Here is a 17,006-nt window from a genome sequence, read left to right as displayed (position 1 = left end):
TGAAAAATATTTTCACGAGTCAAACAGTTGACGTGCTTTCTTTATCATGTTCTACGCATGCGAGAGTGTATTCTTAAAAAATCTAATAGACACAGAAAACGTAATATACGAAATCATTCAGTATAAAATTAAACGAGAGACACAAATATGATCAAATATATTCTGATTCAAAAATAGACAATTCCCGCCTTTTTATTGAACACCAATCTGTATATGAATCTGGATTCATTCTAAATTTGTTATCCCTTGTCAACTACTGATTTCATTTCGTTCAAAAATCGAAGATAAACATTATCTATTCTTGATCAGACTAGACTAATGCTTTAAATTTAACAATTGGATCTTGTGTTGTTCTGTTGTGACGACATGCATTGTATATAATATGTCTAAAATTCATTATGTATATCGGTTCAAAAAAATCGCTCAGAGACTACGTTGTATTGTATTGTTAAAAAATATTTTGTACTGTTTTTTTTTTCTTTTTTAACTTGCCGACTTAAAATAAAGCCTATTTGGAACTAAGCGTACATTAGGGTTGAGAAACATGTTTAACCCGTCGCAATTTTGCGTCTGTCCCAAGTTTCGCTGTAGAATTCGCAGTTTAGTAAGACGCCCATTATCACTGAACTAGTATATATATTTATTCATAGGCCAGTTGAAGGATGCCTCCAGGTGGGGGAGTTTCTCCCTACATTGAAGACCCATTGGTGGCCATCGGCTGTCATCTGCTCATTAGTTGGGTTGTTGTCTCTTTTACATTCCCCATTTCCATTCTCAATTTTACATACTAGTATTGGTATTTTTTTACAAAGACAAGTGCCTTTGTCCATATATAAATATTTCATGGGTAATCAGTAATAAATGGATCACGGCATTGTACTTTTTAAGGTGGTATGGGTGTCTCTCGCCATCATGGCTTAGATTGGAAAAAAAACCAGAGAACCTAAGGTTCAGATTTTCAATCAAGTTAGCAAAACTTGATTTAGGAATGCAGATAACTTTGGTTTTCAGTCAAAAAAACACATTTAGCTTCTAAACTCATAATGATGCTTTTCCCCCTGTATAATCCATACAAAATGTGTCACTTTTTTTGTCACAACCTGAAACTTGAGAAAATGACCGGTGACCTATCATTTTTATTATGTTTTTGAACATATTATATATGTATATAATACATTTTTGCAAAGTATGAGTAAATTTTATTATTTTTTAATAACTGAATAAATCATTTATTTGAAATAGCTTTATAAAAATATTCAAACAAATAAGAACAAAATTTATTGTATTTTAAAAATATTTTGCGCATCCTTTTTGGACGTAGTTAGAACACTGAACGACTTAATTTAGCTTGTTCTGTAGTTACGGGGCATGCGCAAGGAACAATCATTACTACAAATCCCCGGATGTTGCATTTTGATGCATCGGTTTTTTATTCAGGTAGGTTTGTTATGAAATTTCGTGTTCTAGATATCAATAAACACTCCTGTATTTTATTTTGATACCATTTATTGTTTACAACACAATGTCAATGTTTGTCAACTCGTATAAATTCATTTGTAGCTCTCAATGGGTGAAAACCGGCGCAGTTGACAGAAGCCATGCTGTCGACTAGCTCGTGTTCATTTCTGTGATATTTTCTTTGCGTTAAGTTGATTGCCTTCTAATATTCCGTGATGCCATGTTGGTTTCTTTTGTTTTTCCTATATGTGTAGTAATATTTGTACATTTTAAACTTGTATTGGCTTCCTAAAATTGTAAACACCAATCAATGTCCATCAAACATGTAAACAGTTCACATGTGCTGATCCCCAAATATTCCCTTGTATATTCCTAAAATACACATGAGACAAATGAAAATCATTTTAAAATGTAACAAAAATCATACATCATTCAAAGATGTGTATTCAAAAATTTTCATTATTGTCAACTAAATTCGGAATTTAAGAAAGAACGTTTTGGGTGTGTACCTGTCAACCCCTGAAATCTCCAACTCTGCTGTCAAAGCTAAGAGTGATATCTTCCTCTTTCACTCTTAGCTTTGACAGCAGAGTTTGAGTTTTTGTTCAGGGTTGTCAGGTATGATGTGTAACAGGAGACAAAATTTGGGGTCATTGACTTTGGTATAATTCATAGGAAACATAAATATTTTGATAACATTTTATTATTTTGTTGACTGAAAGTATTATATATTCTCATCTTTTACAGAAACATGTATATGACTTTAATTTAAAATCAATGAATTTAATAAATGTACTCAAAAATTAGATACTTGTACAAAACGATATACAGTTTAAACATCCAAGTTTTTTGTGTTTGTGTAATTTTTGACAGTTTGTCATTGATTGATTTTAAATTTATACTACTGCTCTATGTTATACAAAAAAAATAAAGAGGTGTGCCAATGGTATGATTGCAAAACAGATAAATATCCACTTGGCAGATTTGGAAAGGCAATGTCTTGTACATAATCAAAAGAATGTGGTTTGATTGCCAATGAGACAACTCCACAAGAGACCAAATGACACAGAAATTAACAAATACCGCATAGTCAGCTAAAAAGATGCGAAATGACAAATGTTAAAGAATTCAATTTATCAAACAAGAAAACCAACAGCCTAATTTATGTAATAAAAAATGTAACAATAGTTGAGAATGTGTTACAGTTAGCATCCAAGATAAAAGATAAATTTATACTTTGCTTGAATTGTGTATCTAGTTTCTTGTTTTGATTGGATGTGAGGAATCTGTTTTCTTTCTGATTTTCACCAGATCTAATATCTATCTTATAAAGTAGATTATGTCAATGTTAAATTAACCTTTGAACAGATTGGGAACTCAATGTAAGACCTTTTTATGTGGGGTACATTTCAATTGATTTTTTGTTTGTTAAAATCACCTCTTAGTACTATACAAACATGTATTAATAGTATTTAAAGAACATTTTATGACTTTATGTCTGTCATTGTCTATCTGGTATTACAGGGTCAACAAATTATTTTGTAATATTCATGGACTAGTATCTTCTGTAATATTAAAATAAGTGGACCTCTCTTTTGTTGCCTTTTAGGAGAGTTGTTCCTAATATAATTAATTTTTCGTTTTTTAAGCTAAAAAAAATAAAGTTTTTCACTATTCTTTGAAAGTCCCTCATTTGTGGAGTTGTCCCCAACCTGTTGAACTAACATCTGAATCATAAGAAACAAATAACTACATGTACGATAACCTTGATGATCTTAGTGTAACATGTGTTACATAAATTGTACTACACATACTTGCTGTTTTATCACTAGTTAGTATTTATTAGTTCACTTGACTTCTGTGTTAATAATTATCATCTGCATTATTTTTGTTCTATAACTTCCGCTATTTTTTTTCAGCTCCTGTAAAATTTATTGTGACCTTATTCAAAAACTTTGATTTTTATTCAGATTGGATTAAATTATCAATGCTATGCCTGCAAGTTCTTCTGACAATATCTACCAAATTGAGGAGACTTTAAAGTCGTCCCTTTCTGGAGGTGGAGATTTAGATAGTGATATTACTTCATCATCTAAAAGGATTCTACTGACCCAGATTGTATTCAAACCTGCTGAGAAACCATATTCATTGCAAATTGATTCCTTAAGAAAGAAGTACATCCCCTTAAACCCTTCTCAGAACAATCAAGATCGTGGAGATGCTGAGCATAATAAAGGTCAGTACAAAGAGAGAAAGTGTATCACATAAACAGTATCAACTCAAGATAATTATTTTAGAAAAAAAGAAGAGTAAATATGGTATTGATAGGTACATTCAAACTAGGTAAAAAATAAAGCAACAAGTAACAACAGCATTAAAAAAGGAAAAAACTAAAAGACAAACAAAATTATAGAAAAAGAAACAATATAGAAAACTAATCAACATGAACCCAACAAAAAAACAAGGTTTAAAAATCACTTAGTGATAGCACTGAATTTGAATACAGAAAGATACATTAAAACTTGAAAAATTTGACTTTTGAAATCTGTGCTGTGGTACTTGCCTTTGCATTAGTTAAATGTTTAAATGAACTGTAACAATGATCTGAGAAGAAATACTTTTTTTTTAATTTTAATGTAAACAACAATTAAATTTTCAGAACGTAAAATGAATGGTTCCGGAGATGTTGAAGATGGTTTTCCTGTACCAAAAGTAGTGTTGTACCCAGAGGAGAACGTCAAGTTGGAATGGCGGAAGATTCAGAGGATAGGTGCTGGCCTGGTCAACATGGGCAACACTTGCTTTCTTAATTCTACACTACAATGTCTGACATACACAGCACCACTGGTTAATTACTGCATGAGTGATGAGCACAATTCTTCATGTAAGTAATATAATATTTTGTAGGCTCCTTTTAGTAATGTCTATATTGTCTGTTTCAAGTTTTAAACGGGGGGCAAGTGGTCTAAGTAGTTGTACTACTGTAATCACTAGCCAGTCAACACTGAGGTTGCGAGTTCAAACCCTGCTAATGCGGGTGCACTTGACTTCAATATTATTCGACTAGGATTGTCAGTTTTCCTTTCGAATAGAGTTCTAAACCAATAGTCATGCAAGAAGTTGATCTGGCTGATGAAAATTTCACTTTGAAATGTGCACCTTTTCTAGCTCTTTTATGATAGGCAATAATAATTTTTTTATCTATATGGTATGTGTAAAAAAAGATTGAAGTGGAATATTTTATGTAGATACATATATATGTAACATAATCTAATAATTATAACTTAGACTTTGATTTGACTAGATTCTTTCTATAATTACAGGCAAACAAGCAGGATTTTGCATGATGTGTGAGTTACAGAGGCACATCAAAAGATGCTATGAGAATTATGGAAATGCTATTAAACCACAGTCAATTCTTCAAAAGCTTAGATGTAAGCAAAAATTGATAGCATAATGTGTCAATATAGAAATGTTAGGTTGAAGAAATTATACAAACAATTGGTTGTTGAAATTTGTAGAAATATTTGTAATTTCATTTCAAAAGCAAAAGACACCAAACCTCAAATTTTGTTAAGATTGTACATTGAAGTCGCATGGCTGCCCCATATTTTAAAGGCAATATGACTGCACTCAAACTTTTTCCTGATTTTATTAATGTAAAATATTTAATTTTAGCCGTATGAACATGATGAATGTTAAAAACAGTAAAAATTAAGTATTCGCTTTATTTATTGATATTAAAATTAAGAAAAAAATCCTCTTATATTTGTTCCATGGAATGTTCTGTCTTATGGACATCAACCTCCAAGGATTAAAACAGAAAGAGGTGCCCATACAATAGCCTTTTTATTCACCATTTAACTATCTTTTAGTGATTGCCAAACACATGCATTGGGGAAGACAAGAAGATGCCCATGAGTTTCTACGTTATCTGGTGGAAGCCTTACAGAAGTCCTGTCATAACAATCTAAATGGATATGCTAAGTAAGTTAGAAAATATGACTAAACATATTTAAATAGATAAGATGTGGTAAAAACTAAGTTATTGAATACAAGATAACTGTTTCTAAAACACAGGAAAATACTCTTTAAGATGCAGAGTGCATGTTCTTAAAAATAAATTAAAATAATAAAATATTACAGTTGTAAAAAAAACACCAAGAAATATTTAAAATAGCTTGAAAAACAAAGAAGCACAGTAAACAGATATAACATGAAATGTGGACAAACCAGATTTATATTGATTGTCTCAGACTCTCAGTATTATATGTTATGGATAATTTCAATATTTTAATTTGTTATAGTCTTATAGATAATTTTTATATGTTAATGGATGGAGAATTCATATTATTTATTGAAGAAAAAGAAAAATGGCCAAGATCCCACCATATCTTTTTTGGATATTAGTAATAATGAATGAATTAATGTATAATTTAAGGTTGGACAAATTTAGCAAAGAAACAACAGTAGTTAATCAGATATTTGGAGGATTTCTAAGAAGCCAGGGTACGTTTATGTGTTTATATTATTACATTGTTGAAAGGTATCAAAACTTATTGATATAAATTTAAGTCTCTTAATATGAAACAAAGAAATTAAAGGATTTGAAATTGAATTCAGTTCACTTAGATAATGGTAACAAACCCAATTTGAATATATTTATAACTTCATGAAAGTGAATTCATGACATTAAAGAGATATGCTTGAATAAAATCAGGAAGGTATGGAACCTTTACCAAAACATGATTTTATGAAGGCATAGAAAATAATTTAAATATGTGGAATTTGTAATATTTTGATTTTTTACTTTTTCAGTGCAATGTTTGAAGTGTAAAGAGAGATCCAATACATTTGATCCCCTTCTGGACATTAGTTTAGATATCAAGGTATGGAAATAGAGGTTTTACTGGTAAATGAACAATGTAGTATTTTGCTAAAGAAACAATTACAAGAGTGGTTGTGTGATATTTGCTTAATTTTGCTTGCTCAATTTTCAATTATGAATTATACAGTTGGGCTTAAAAGACGAAACACAATACAGATATGTTGATACACAATTTTATTTTGAAGATGTGAACATTTCTACTTTTGATATTCATGCAAATTAACAAGTAGACAAAGATATGAATATAAAAAAAAACTAGAAAGAATGAGAAGAAATTAAGTTCTGTATGTCTGCTATTCCCGAACACTGTCACTGATCTTGACTGATGATCGCATTTGTTTTCAGAATGTACCAACACTAGAGAAAGCTTTTGAGAAGTACGTGCATCCCGAGATGTTAGACAATGACAACGCTTACATGTGTACCAAGTAAGTAATATGTGAAATTATCTATAAACAGTGCAATTAAATAAGAATTTAGGCTTGATGAACAAATCAAAATATGAAGCAGAGCGATGTTTATGATTTTGACCTTTCATCAATGGGTACACCTATCTCATATTTGAAGATATTTTGTTTCTAATAATAAGATACTGTCATGGAGGTTTGTTGAGAAATTTTGATACAGTTTCTCTTGGTGTGCAAAGAAGTGACTATTATTGCCATTTTAATAAAAAAAAAAAGTCAAGCTGGGGAAGGAATTAAAACACAAATGTACGCATGTAGAAACTATTAAATGATTTATGTGATAAAAGCATGATGTTGATTAGGCAACAATTTATTACCATGATATATTTTATTGTAGGTGTAAACAGAAGGTGCCAGCTCAGAAAAGGTTCTCTGTTCATAAACCTCCAAATGTATTAACAATATCCTTTAAAAGGTTGGTATTATATTGATTTATATCTTGACATAGGTCTGAATAAAAAAAGTTGTTTGGCATATATTGATGAGATACAACTAGCCTTATCACACAGAAAACAACTACAAAACTTATTTAAAGTTACCTGTTCAGTTGTCGACAATAGACATGAATCTAAAAATATGATAAGCTATAAATCTCAAAGAGTCTTAAAAAATATGGAACTCATTTATAATGTCAACACATTAAGATATGACAAATGGCTTTAGAACGACGCTTTTCATCTGGTCGTGTGTCAGGATTAAACTACCCTTCTCTTTTTCATATCAATCAAATTATTTAATCTTTTATTTTCTAAGTTGTTATATTTTTTCTCTCACAGGTTTGATTTCCATAGAATGATGGGTAAAATTACCAGACATGTCAACTTCCCAGAAAAGTTAAACATCAGACCTTACATGAGTATAAGACAGGTAAATATTCATGGCTGTAGGCTCATAATTTCTCGAATTTCAACAAATCTTTTATTATTATGTAATGTATTTCTCTATTCTGAAAACTGCATTAATATGTTTTTTGTTCTTCCAAGTGTCTTAAAGTACCATATTATTGCCGTGTGACATGAACAGAATCTATAACATTGTGTGTTTTAGAAAATATTTACTTAAGCAAATTGGATTTGAAATAACTGGGGGAATTAATTCCATATAGATGTATTTGACTTTGGATTAATCTTAGTGCATTTGAAAAGGTAAGAAGATGTGACTTGTACTCTTGTAGCATATATATATATATAATTTTTTCAGGGTGAACCTGTTCAGTATAGTCTGTATGCTGTGTTAGTACACTCAGGAGTACATTGTAATTCTGGTCATTACTACTGCTATGTAAAGTCTCCAAGTCAAGTATGGTACTGCATGAATGATTCAATGGTAAGTTCCACTCGCTCATTTATATTATACAGAAATCTGCCAGAGTCTTTTGGCGGAATATTTTGTCCAGATAAGGACTGTTCCAGAATATACTATGCTTCTCAGTCCTAATGAAAATTCCTCATCTTTGTAAACATAAAATATAAAAAAGAAGATGTGGTATGGTTGCCAATGAGACAACCGTCCACAAGAGACCAAAATGACACAGACATTAACAACTATAGGTCACAGTACAGCCTTCAACAATGAGCAAAGCCCATACTGCATAGTAAGCTATAAAAGGCCACACTAAGACAATGTGAAACAATTCAAACGAGAAAACTAACAGCCTTATTTTTATAAAAAAATGAAAAATAAAAGCCAATATTTTTTAACCATAGGTTTTACAATTTACTTTTGTATTTGTTATTGAAGAAAGTTATGTTTAAGATGTGAAATCGTCTAAATTTTATCAAAGGAAATTAAATGTTGATACCTGTTTTTATTTGACATGTTTTAGGTTACCCAGGTCAGTGCTTCTAGAGTCTTATCTTCTGAAGCTTATCTGTTGTTTTACAGTAAAGTTAAACCATCTGCACAGAAACAAAAGGTAAATAAACAAGGTTTTTTTAACAGTAAAATATGTTTACAAATATGGTAACAAGTAGCACAATTCTTAAGGCTAAAGTTCAATTTTGAAAATACAGATTTAAGTTGAATTATTGAATTGATATTGAAACAGATCGTATTGTGGATTATGGAGTGAAATCCTCTTTGAGAAAATCTCAAATGTAAAACTGAAAAATCAGTAAGATGCAAACCTCTGGGATACATAATATCAGGTACATGTTGTGTTGCTATTTATTTCAGCATAAAATGAATTTTTTTTTTTTTTTTTTATCTTTTTGTGTGTTTTTTACAGCCACATCTTATTGGACCAGTTCAACCCAATAACCACATTAACAACAAATTCACCACAGCTGTAAATGGAATAAAAGGTAAAAACCTTATAAATATATTGTTTATCAAAATGTTTTGGATGACTAACACAGCACATTCTATACAAATAAGTTACTGTAAAAGGCATATACACCAAACCACTACAATTTTTCTTTTGTATTTTAATGGTTAAATTCCAAGTGTTCTTTCAGGATTATTATAAACCTGTTATAAGCATGCTATTTTTGACCGATTCACTTTTTACTCTGCTGCAGGATCTTGGTCGTAAATGTAATGTTGTTTATGTTTTAACCAAAAAAACATTTAAGAACATTATTTATAAACATATAAATGAACAGATACAGAGGGAAGTTAATTATAAGTTGTTTTGAATTATAAGCTAAAAAATGCCTTATTTGATTAAAATAATTTTTCTTTTAATAGGTTTTGAAAACATGTAAAACTGTGTGAAAATCTATTTCATATGAGATATTAAGTGCCATTAAATTTAAAACTTTTCAAATTAAAATACATATGCACACATGACAATGCATGAAATTAGACAAAAGATTGATCTGTCTCCTAATAGGAAATACATTTTCTCCCTTCAAAGTGCTATAAAAGAACAACCCTTACAGAAGCAGTATTTTCACTCTATTCTCTGTATTGAAATACTTCCAGTATACTTTTCCTATCTTTATACTTTTTTTTAAGGTGGGAATTTATCAATGGAATGCCATTCAACAATTGAAACAATCTATAACTTGGGAAGTTTTAGTAAAAAACTCAGAAAGAAATGTAGAAAATTGGCAAGAACGCCATTATATTATCTTTTATTGAAATGGGTTCTCGATAGTTGACATTTTGAGGTAAATATACACACTCAGACATTTAACCAGGTGATCATCTAATTAAAACTAAACATACAAGCCAGGGAAATGAAAAACTTTGAAAAATAATAAAACAGTTACAGTACTTTAAAATCATGCTGATCTATAAAAAAAATTTGCTAGGGCTGAAAACTGCAGCGTATAAATAGCCTGAGAGAACACTTATTTCTACAAATTGATTCCTTGATTAGATATCTTTCTGAATTGTTTCAGTCATTCTTTGAACATTGCGTAAGACTAAGATGAATAATTAAAAAAAACGTCATGAATATGCTGATAATTTCATTTAAAAAAAAATTCTGGTTTAAGTAAAGACAATTTAATTGCCACTTAGGTTGCAGTAAAAAGTATCTGAAATCTGAATCATCTTTGAAGGGAAGATTTTATGGCAGTGGTGTATTTATTTGTATATGTTCGGCATTTTAGCAAGGGCAACGGTTAACTGATTAAAAAAAAATAATTATGCAGTGTTTTTGAATGTGTAAATCATATTGCACATAGAATAAATATTTAAAACAGAAACACTGTAAAAGCAAATATTTGAACCAGATCAAGAAATAGCAGCATCAAAATTCTTATGAATATAATTGGCATCAAAAGTCTTCAGTATATTATTGGCATCAAAGCCTTCAGTATAAACATTGCTTTTCATCAAATGATAATTTCATACCTATGTTTGAAAATGTAGAAAATGAATGCAAAGTTTAATGACAATACTACAAGTTCTATTCTCATAATGATAAGCCAATGTTTTATAAGTATAAAAGTTTGATGATAAAATTGTTTTTTAGTTCATCACAGCAATGATGTTGGAATGCTTGTACAGAGGAAATCAACTCCAGTCATTAAACCCCATACTAGTGCTTCTTCATCTATATCTCACATAAGTCATGACACAAAAAGACCACCAGCCTCCACACCCCTCCCTGCAAACAGGGAAAAAGTAGCCTTTGGAATCAGGCCCAAACAAATGATTAAACCACATGATGAAAATCCAAAGGAAAAACCAAGAATTGTTATGCAGATTAAAAATGGTAAAGTGACAACTTATGAAAAATCTCCCAATGGAAAGTCAAAGTTGGTTCCCTATGACGGTGATAGTGATTCTGAGGAAGAAACTAGTCAAACTAAAATGAATGGTCCTTCAGCAAAAGTACAGATGGATAAAATGAAAGTAGACAATGAAAGTTCTACAAAACATAGAAATGGAAATGGTGTCATCTTTGATCAGAAACTGAATGCAACGACTTCTGTCCCGGGAAATCAGCATTTGTTGGAAACGTCACAAAAAGAGAGCAGAACCAATGGTGGGACGAAACAGAAAAATAATGGACATTCACAAAATATAAATACCAGCAGAGATTTAATGTCTGATAAGAAAAGTTTGCTTGAAATATCTAGTTTGTCTTGTGTTACCAGCACCAAGATTAATGCAACATCAAACTGGCATGTTTTAAATCAAGATTTGATCCTCAGTCCTTCGCGAGGCTCTAATTCCAGTAAAGAAAGTAACAATTCAACCACAGAATGGCAGATCAAGGATTCTAAAGATATTCCTCAATTTCCAAAAGTGCCAGATTGCCAGCATCCTGGATGGAAGGTCACAGATGGCTCCAATCAGACAGACTCTAGAAAAGGTCATAAGCATGTAGCAGAAACATTTAAGGAGTCATTGGAAGATGTCAAGGTTCATGATACTGTTTCAGATGTGAGATCGGACCATAACTACCAGATATCTTCAAAATCTTCATCTGAAAAAGACAATCTTATCTCTTCGTCAAATGCAGATTCTTCAGAAGGTAGTAAGAAACATAAAAAGAAGAAACGTAAGCATGACAAAGAACATGAGGATAATAAACATCAGGAATCTGTCAGCAGTTCTGACATGGAATCACAACGTAAGAAACATAAAAAGAAGAAACATAAACATAAGAAAGACAGAGAAGAGGAAGAAATAAGTGAAAAAAAGAGGAAAAGACATAGGGATGACGAAGAGAGAAAACATAACCATGACGACAGTAAGAAAAAGAAACTTGATACAGAGTCAGACGATAGTACAGAACTTGTCTGGGTAGAGAAAACAAAGGACTCCTTGACCAGTAAAACAAAAGACTCTGAGACTAGTAAAACAAGTGAGAGTGGTAAGTTACTTTGTGGTGTGTTGCAGTACAAAAGAAAAACCAATGTGGCAAACACCTTAAACAAGACAAAAATGATAGTTAGATAGCAGATGATTTTTTTTATTGAATAAAGACTTAATTATTATTTACAAATGCACTCGGAAATGAATGATTAATTGTTGGTTGCTTAACATCTAGTAGTAAATATTTTATGCAGATTCAGAACAACAGTGCCATATATATGAGTGAAATGTTGTGAGAGTGTGATATGAGTAATGTCAGTGGCATTATTTCCATAATAGATGTTAGTGAGATCTGTGTTATATCACATTTTTTTTTCTACATTGGAATTCTCAACAATCATTACTTCATTTCTACTAATATTTGAATAATTATATAACTGTAATGACTTTTTGAACAAATGAACAAATAGTTTGTTAATTTCTTTATTTACATATATTATTTGTTTAGCTCCTGTACAGTCTTGGGACCATCATGTAAAAGATGGATATAAGAGACAGAAGAATGGATCTCACAGTAAACCAACATGGGACGGAAGTAAAAACTCCTCTGTAGCTGAGACTTTAGAGAAAACTGCATCACTGCACAGCTTTGGTCCCTCAGGTAAATAATCTTCACTTTTGTTCATACGATTTTCTATTTGTGAAGAGTGATTCAAATGATCTAAAAAGACACAATATCACCAGTTCATTTGACATTCATATGTTTAAGAGTTTTGTTCTTTTCTTATTGTTAATGAATCCCTGCCCAATTCTAAATTCATAATACTTATGTAACACCAGATGTCCATTTTAAGATCAAAATGTTCTACAAATATGGAGAATCTAGATAACTTCAGTTTTCAATGTTGTAAATGATTTTGTAATTTGAGGTTATATAGGAATCTGAAATCAAGAACAAATAAAATTGTTGATTCGTACTACTGGATTATGTTGTCTACTGCTGTATGCTAAACCTGGCTTTTACAAAAAATCATTGTGAATGATAAAAATATATAATTTTGGACAAGTTCACACATATTGTAACTATCAAAACAAACTGAATGGTTTGACCTAATTCATCTTTTTACTGATTCAAACGTATTTTCTGTTTTATCTCTTTACTGATTCAAACGTATTTTCATTTTTATCTCTACTGATTCAAACGTATTTTCAGTTTTATCTCTTTACTGATTCAAATGTTGTATTTTCAGTTTTATCTCTTAACTGATTCAAATGTTGTATTTTCAGTTTTATCTTTTTACTGATTCAAATGTTGTATTTTCAGTTTTATCTTGGGATGGAGGAAAGAGCAACTTAGACAGAGAAGTGGAGAAGGATAAAGAGAGAAAGAGACATTGGTCTGATGATGATTATGATGATGAAATAGACACAGGGAAGGTACTGATCAATAATATAAAGAGTATATGGGGGAAAAGGGGTGGGTGGGTAATCAAGACAATAGTTTAAAACCCTACCACATGTTCCAATGTTCAAGAAACACAAGAATAATACAAAATAATAATCTCACCAATGAGGTTTGGCCCTAGAAATCATGAAGTTTTAGATTCGTAAAATCCATTTCTACAGCATTTCAGAGTGACAGATGAAAGTATTGCTGTTTGATATATATTTATTGGTCAAATAATATAACCATCTTAACCAAGAAGCCATTTACACTGATTTTATTAGCAAATTATAAACTATTTCCAAAATTTTAGTTTAATTGTTAATTTTTTTTCAGGTTAAAAAGGTGAAGCAACATTACTCGGACACAGCTTTACTTGGATCCAATGTATTTACATATGTACAGAATGAAAAGAATAAAGATAAGGTAACACAATCAGTCTAACAATAGCAGAAATTTCCAAATGATAAGAATAGGCTTTAATTACTAGCAGCAGGTTCATCTAAATTTTGGTGGATTGTTGTCTTGTTGGCTATCATACCACATCTCTAACTTGCACAAGGAATTTTATGTTGCTATTGACAGAAAATATTTTTATGGTTTATAGAAATAATTAAAAGAAGACTTATTTTCCTATTTAAAATGCATGGTCTATTTTATGTATGCAGGAACGAAATGTTTATATGGTAGTCGTTGAAGTATTCTTCTTTTGCTTACAAACAGATATAAATTTTCTCTGATATCAATAATCTTATTATTACCAGTTATAAAACTGTTTGTCAGAATGTCATGAATGTTAAAAATTCATTTTAAGGAGTATCGTTCAGAGATAATTGATGAAGATTTCCATTATTTTGTAGCATTTTGGTGGAAACCATGGCGTTGGTCAGTCTCATTCTTACCACAATCATCAACATCATAACTCAGGTCACAAAGGTCATCACAACAGTTACCGTGGAAACAATGGTCATAGAAACTACAGGAATCACAACTCTGGCCAGAAGTATTAAAGTGCTGCTGAAGAATCATCAGGGAACCAGTCTACAACCAGACAGCTATACCCATGTTTTGTGTGTAATCAGGTCACATGATTTTTGTCCATGTTGATCTCAATGCCATTTCATTTTGTGTAAAAGTCGCAGTTATGAAGATGTGTGTATAATCGAAACAATTGTGCAACTTATGCTATAATACATGCATTTATATGCGAACTTATATATTTTTAACAAAATTCTAGCAGCTTTTTTTTCAATAAAAAAACTTTACAAATTAATAAAGGTTATATTTTAATATGCAAGTACCAACTGTTTTGAATGTTTATGTTAATTTTTCCTGAAATGGCTGTCATCTGTTTCTGACATGGATTTCCCAGCTTGTTTAGAATCATTTGATGTTTTGTTAGTAGTACTGTTATTTAAGCACTTAAAAAACTGAGGAAATATACTTCTAGATTCTCTTCATGAATTATATTCAGCAGCATCTGATCTATACTGTCTACTGAATGATTCTGTGTAGCAGTCAACAAAAATAGTTTCAAACTTGTTATATATTTTTAAAGAATACTTAATGGTAAACATATACATGTTATTATTGAAAAAGAAAAAAATAAGGACGTTGTCAACATTATTTAGGATAAAGAGGTGGTTGGCATATATGTTGTTATGACCCTGGTTGTAAAAGTTTCTATGTAAAGAGTTATATTATTAGCAAACAGTCAGAAAATATATTCTGTTTTTAGTAGTATGTGCTTTTGACAATATTTGAAGTGCAATAGCTGTAATTATTGACTGCCACTGTACTTAAAATAATAATTAATAATGAAGAAAAAAAAAATTAAAACATATGATCATGAGTATTCCATTTGACTTTAATGGAAAAGAGCTGTTTTTACATTTCTGCACTGTTTATCTTGAATGTTTGATATTTAATTAGAAATACATTAAAAACATGTCCTACTATTATTCACCTACAGTCAGATTGCAAGAACTCTCTCCTCTGTTGTGTAACCTTTTTGACAAGAGCTACTTAATTCCTTTGTTTATTTGTTTAGATATATTATCAGGAATGATTAAATTAATAAAAGGAATTGACTTTACCATAAGATTATCATTGTGTAATATATTCCATATTTCCTTACTTCCATTTTTTGTAAATACATACTATGATAATAGGCTTAGGTATGAACACATGAATTCTTGATTAGATTTGTGTTAATAATTTATTCATTTGCTTTTTCCCCAATGACATACATCAACAATGGTTATGATCATTTTTCACCATTCCCATGTCCTGAATATGCTTGAAATATTTGTCACTGGACAATTTACTAACCTTTTTAAGTACAGTGGTAAAATACTTAATTGTATAAGGTTGATATATACTATTTTGGTTGAGTCTTTCAGTTTTATGTTTGTTGTCTGTTTAATCGTAGTGAGAGAGAGAGAGTTGTTTATACTGGTATTCCTTATATAAATCCCTGTAATGATTGAAAGTGGTGATGAGTCAGAATGTTTGTACACATTGGTGGAGATCTTGGAAGTGTGATGCATTTTTTTTACATAAATTTTACCTTCAATTTTGTAACTTTTTTTTCAATAAATCAAGAATATTAAATTGTTTTCTGATATGATGAATTTTTTTTTAAAACTAAATTTAATGGATTTCAAAAAGTTGAATATTACAACTTCCTGACTTTATGTCTTAAAAAAAATGATATTTGTATGTAATTGTTTTTATTATTAAAAATGAAATGAAATGAAATGAACTTTGTATGCAGATTTTATATATGAATAAAAGCTTACAGAATACTTTAAGTAGTATCATAAGATGAAAATACTGATTTGCAAAGTTTTAATGGCATACTGAAACGTGCCAAGGAATTACATGTATGCCTCTGAAATATGACATATGAACATTTTCATTTTATATATATTATTTCATTATACATCCATACAGTTCATCTATCTCCATACATTATTTCATATCATTTGATACATTGAATAGTATTATCTGTATGATCTACCCATTTGGGTACCATAAAATATTAGCCGCAAGCCACCATTTGAACTTTTTGTGAGTAAGAGAATGATTTGATAATCTGTTAATTATGCTATTTCTAGCTGTTTTTTTCTCCTAACCAAAGAAGAAGAAAATTTATAGTTGGGAAGATTTACCAAATTCTTTAATAATTTGTTTTGATTATCAATGATAAATTTAGAAAATTACATTTCCTGTATAAATTACTCCTTTGTGTAAAATCTTTCATTATTCTAATAACGTAAAATTTCCCCTTGCTGGATTCTTTTTATATAGGGTGATTCCTTCTTAATTATGAATTAATAAATTGCGACCAATAGATTCACTTTAATTTGAATCCCTTCATCAGTGTGGAACATACACTAGGACATCTGAAAGTGCCTTCCTGTTGTGCAGTGACAACTGAATGCAAAGAATTCATCAATATTTGAAAATACTTCATTAGATTCCATCATGTTAGATTGTTGTTGCTAGGTTGTTTTTTTATTCAGCTATT

General features: G+C 30.4%; 1 protein-coding gene across 2 annotated transcripts; it reads left to right on the top strand.

Annotated features, from left to right (window-relative positions):
* Positions 1–1,402: 1,402 nt before the first annotated feature.
* On the top strand, positions 1,403–16,107 carry LOC134724817 (ubiquitin carboxyl-terminal hydrolase 36-like). 2 transcript variants are annotated; one of them, XM_063588099.1, is made up of 18 exons: positions 1,403–1,437; positions 3,429–3,694; positions 4,118–4,342; positions 4,782–4,892; positions 5,334–5,445; positions 5,900–5,967; positions 6,277–6,347; positions 6,692–6,774; positions 7,151–7,228; positions 7,590–7,680; positions 8,014–8,139; positions 8,639–8,728; positions 9,041–9,116; positions 10,739–12,088; positions 12,539–12,691; positions 13,355–13,467; positions 13,811–13,900; positions 14,335–16,107. In XM_063588099.1, the coding sequence occupies exons 2-18, from the start codon at positions 3,451–3,453 to the stop codon at positions 14,482–14,484; spliced, it is 3,231 nt and encodes a 1,076-aa protein (XP_063444169.1). In that variant the 5' UTR covers positions 1,403–1,437; positions 3,429–3,450; the 3' UTR covers positions 14,485–16,107. The 2 variants fall into 2 exon arrangements, with proteins under 2 accessions (XP_063444169.1, XP_063444168.1); XM_063588098.1 differs by lacking the exon at positions 1,403–1,437 and having other exon boundaries at positions 3,422–3,694.
* The last annotated feature ends 899 nt before the right edge of the window (positions 16,108–17,006 follow it).

Source organism: Mytilus trossulus, chromosome 7 (genome assembly GCF_036588685.1).
Source record: "Mytilus trossulus isolate FHL-02 chromosome 7, PNRI_Mtr1.1.1.hap1, whole genome shotgun sequence".
NCBI lineage: Eukaryota > Metazoa > Mollusca > Bivalvia > Mytilida > Mytilidae > Mytilus > Mytilus trossulus.
The sequence above is the reverse complement of the archived record's forward strand: the minus strand, read 5'-3'. Positions and strand labels throughout refer to the sequence as shown.

Coding starts and splice junctions, on each gene's coding strand:
- LOC134724817 (XM_063588099.1), top strand. CDS start 3,451: ATGCCTGCAAGTTCTTCTGACAATATCTACCAAATTGAGGAGACTTTA. Junction 7,681..8,013: donor CTTACATGAGTATAAGACAG/GTAAATATTCAT, acceptor TAATTTTTTCAG/GGTGAACCTGTTCAGTATAG. Junction 9,117..10,738: donor AGCTGTAAATGGAATAAAAG/GTAAAAACCTTA, acceptor ATTGTTTTTTAG/TTCATCACAGCAATGATGTT.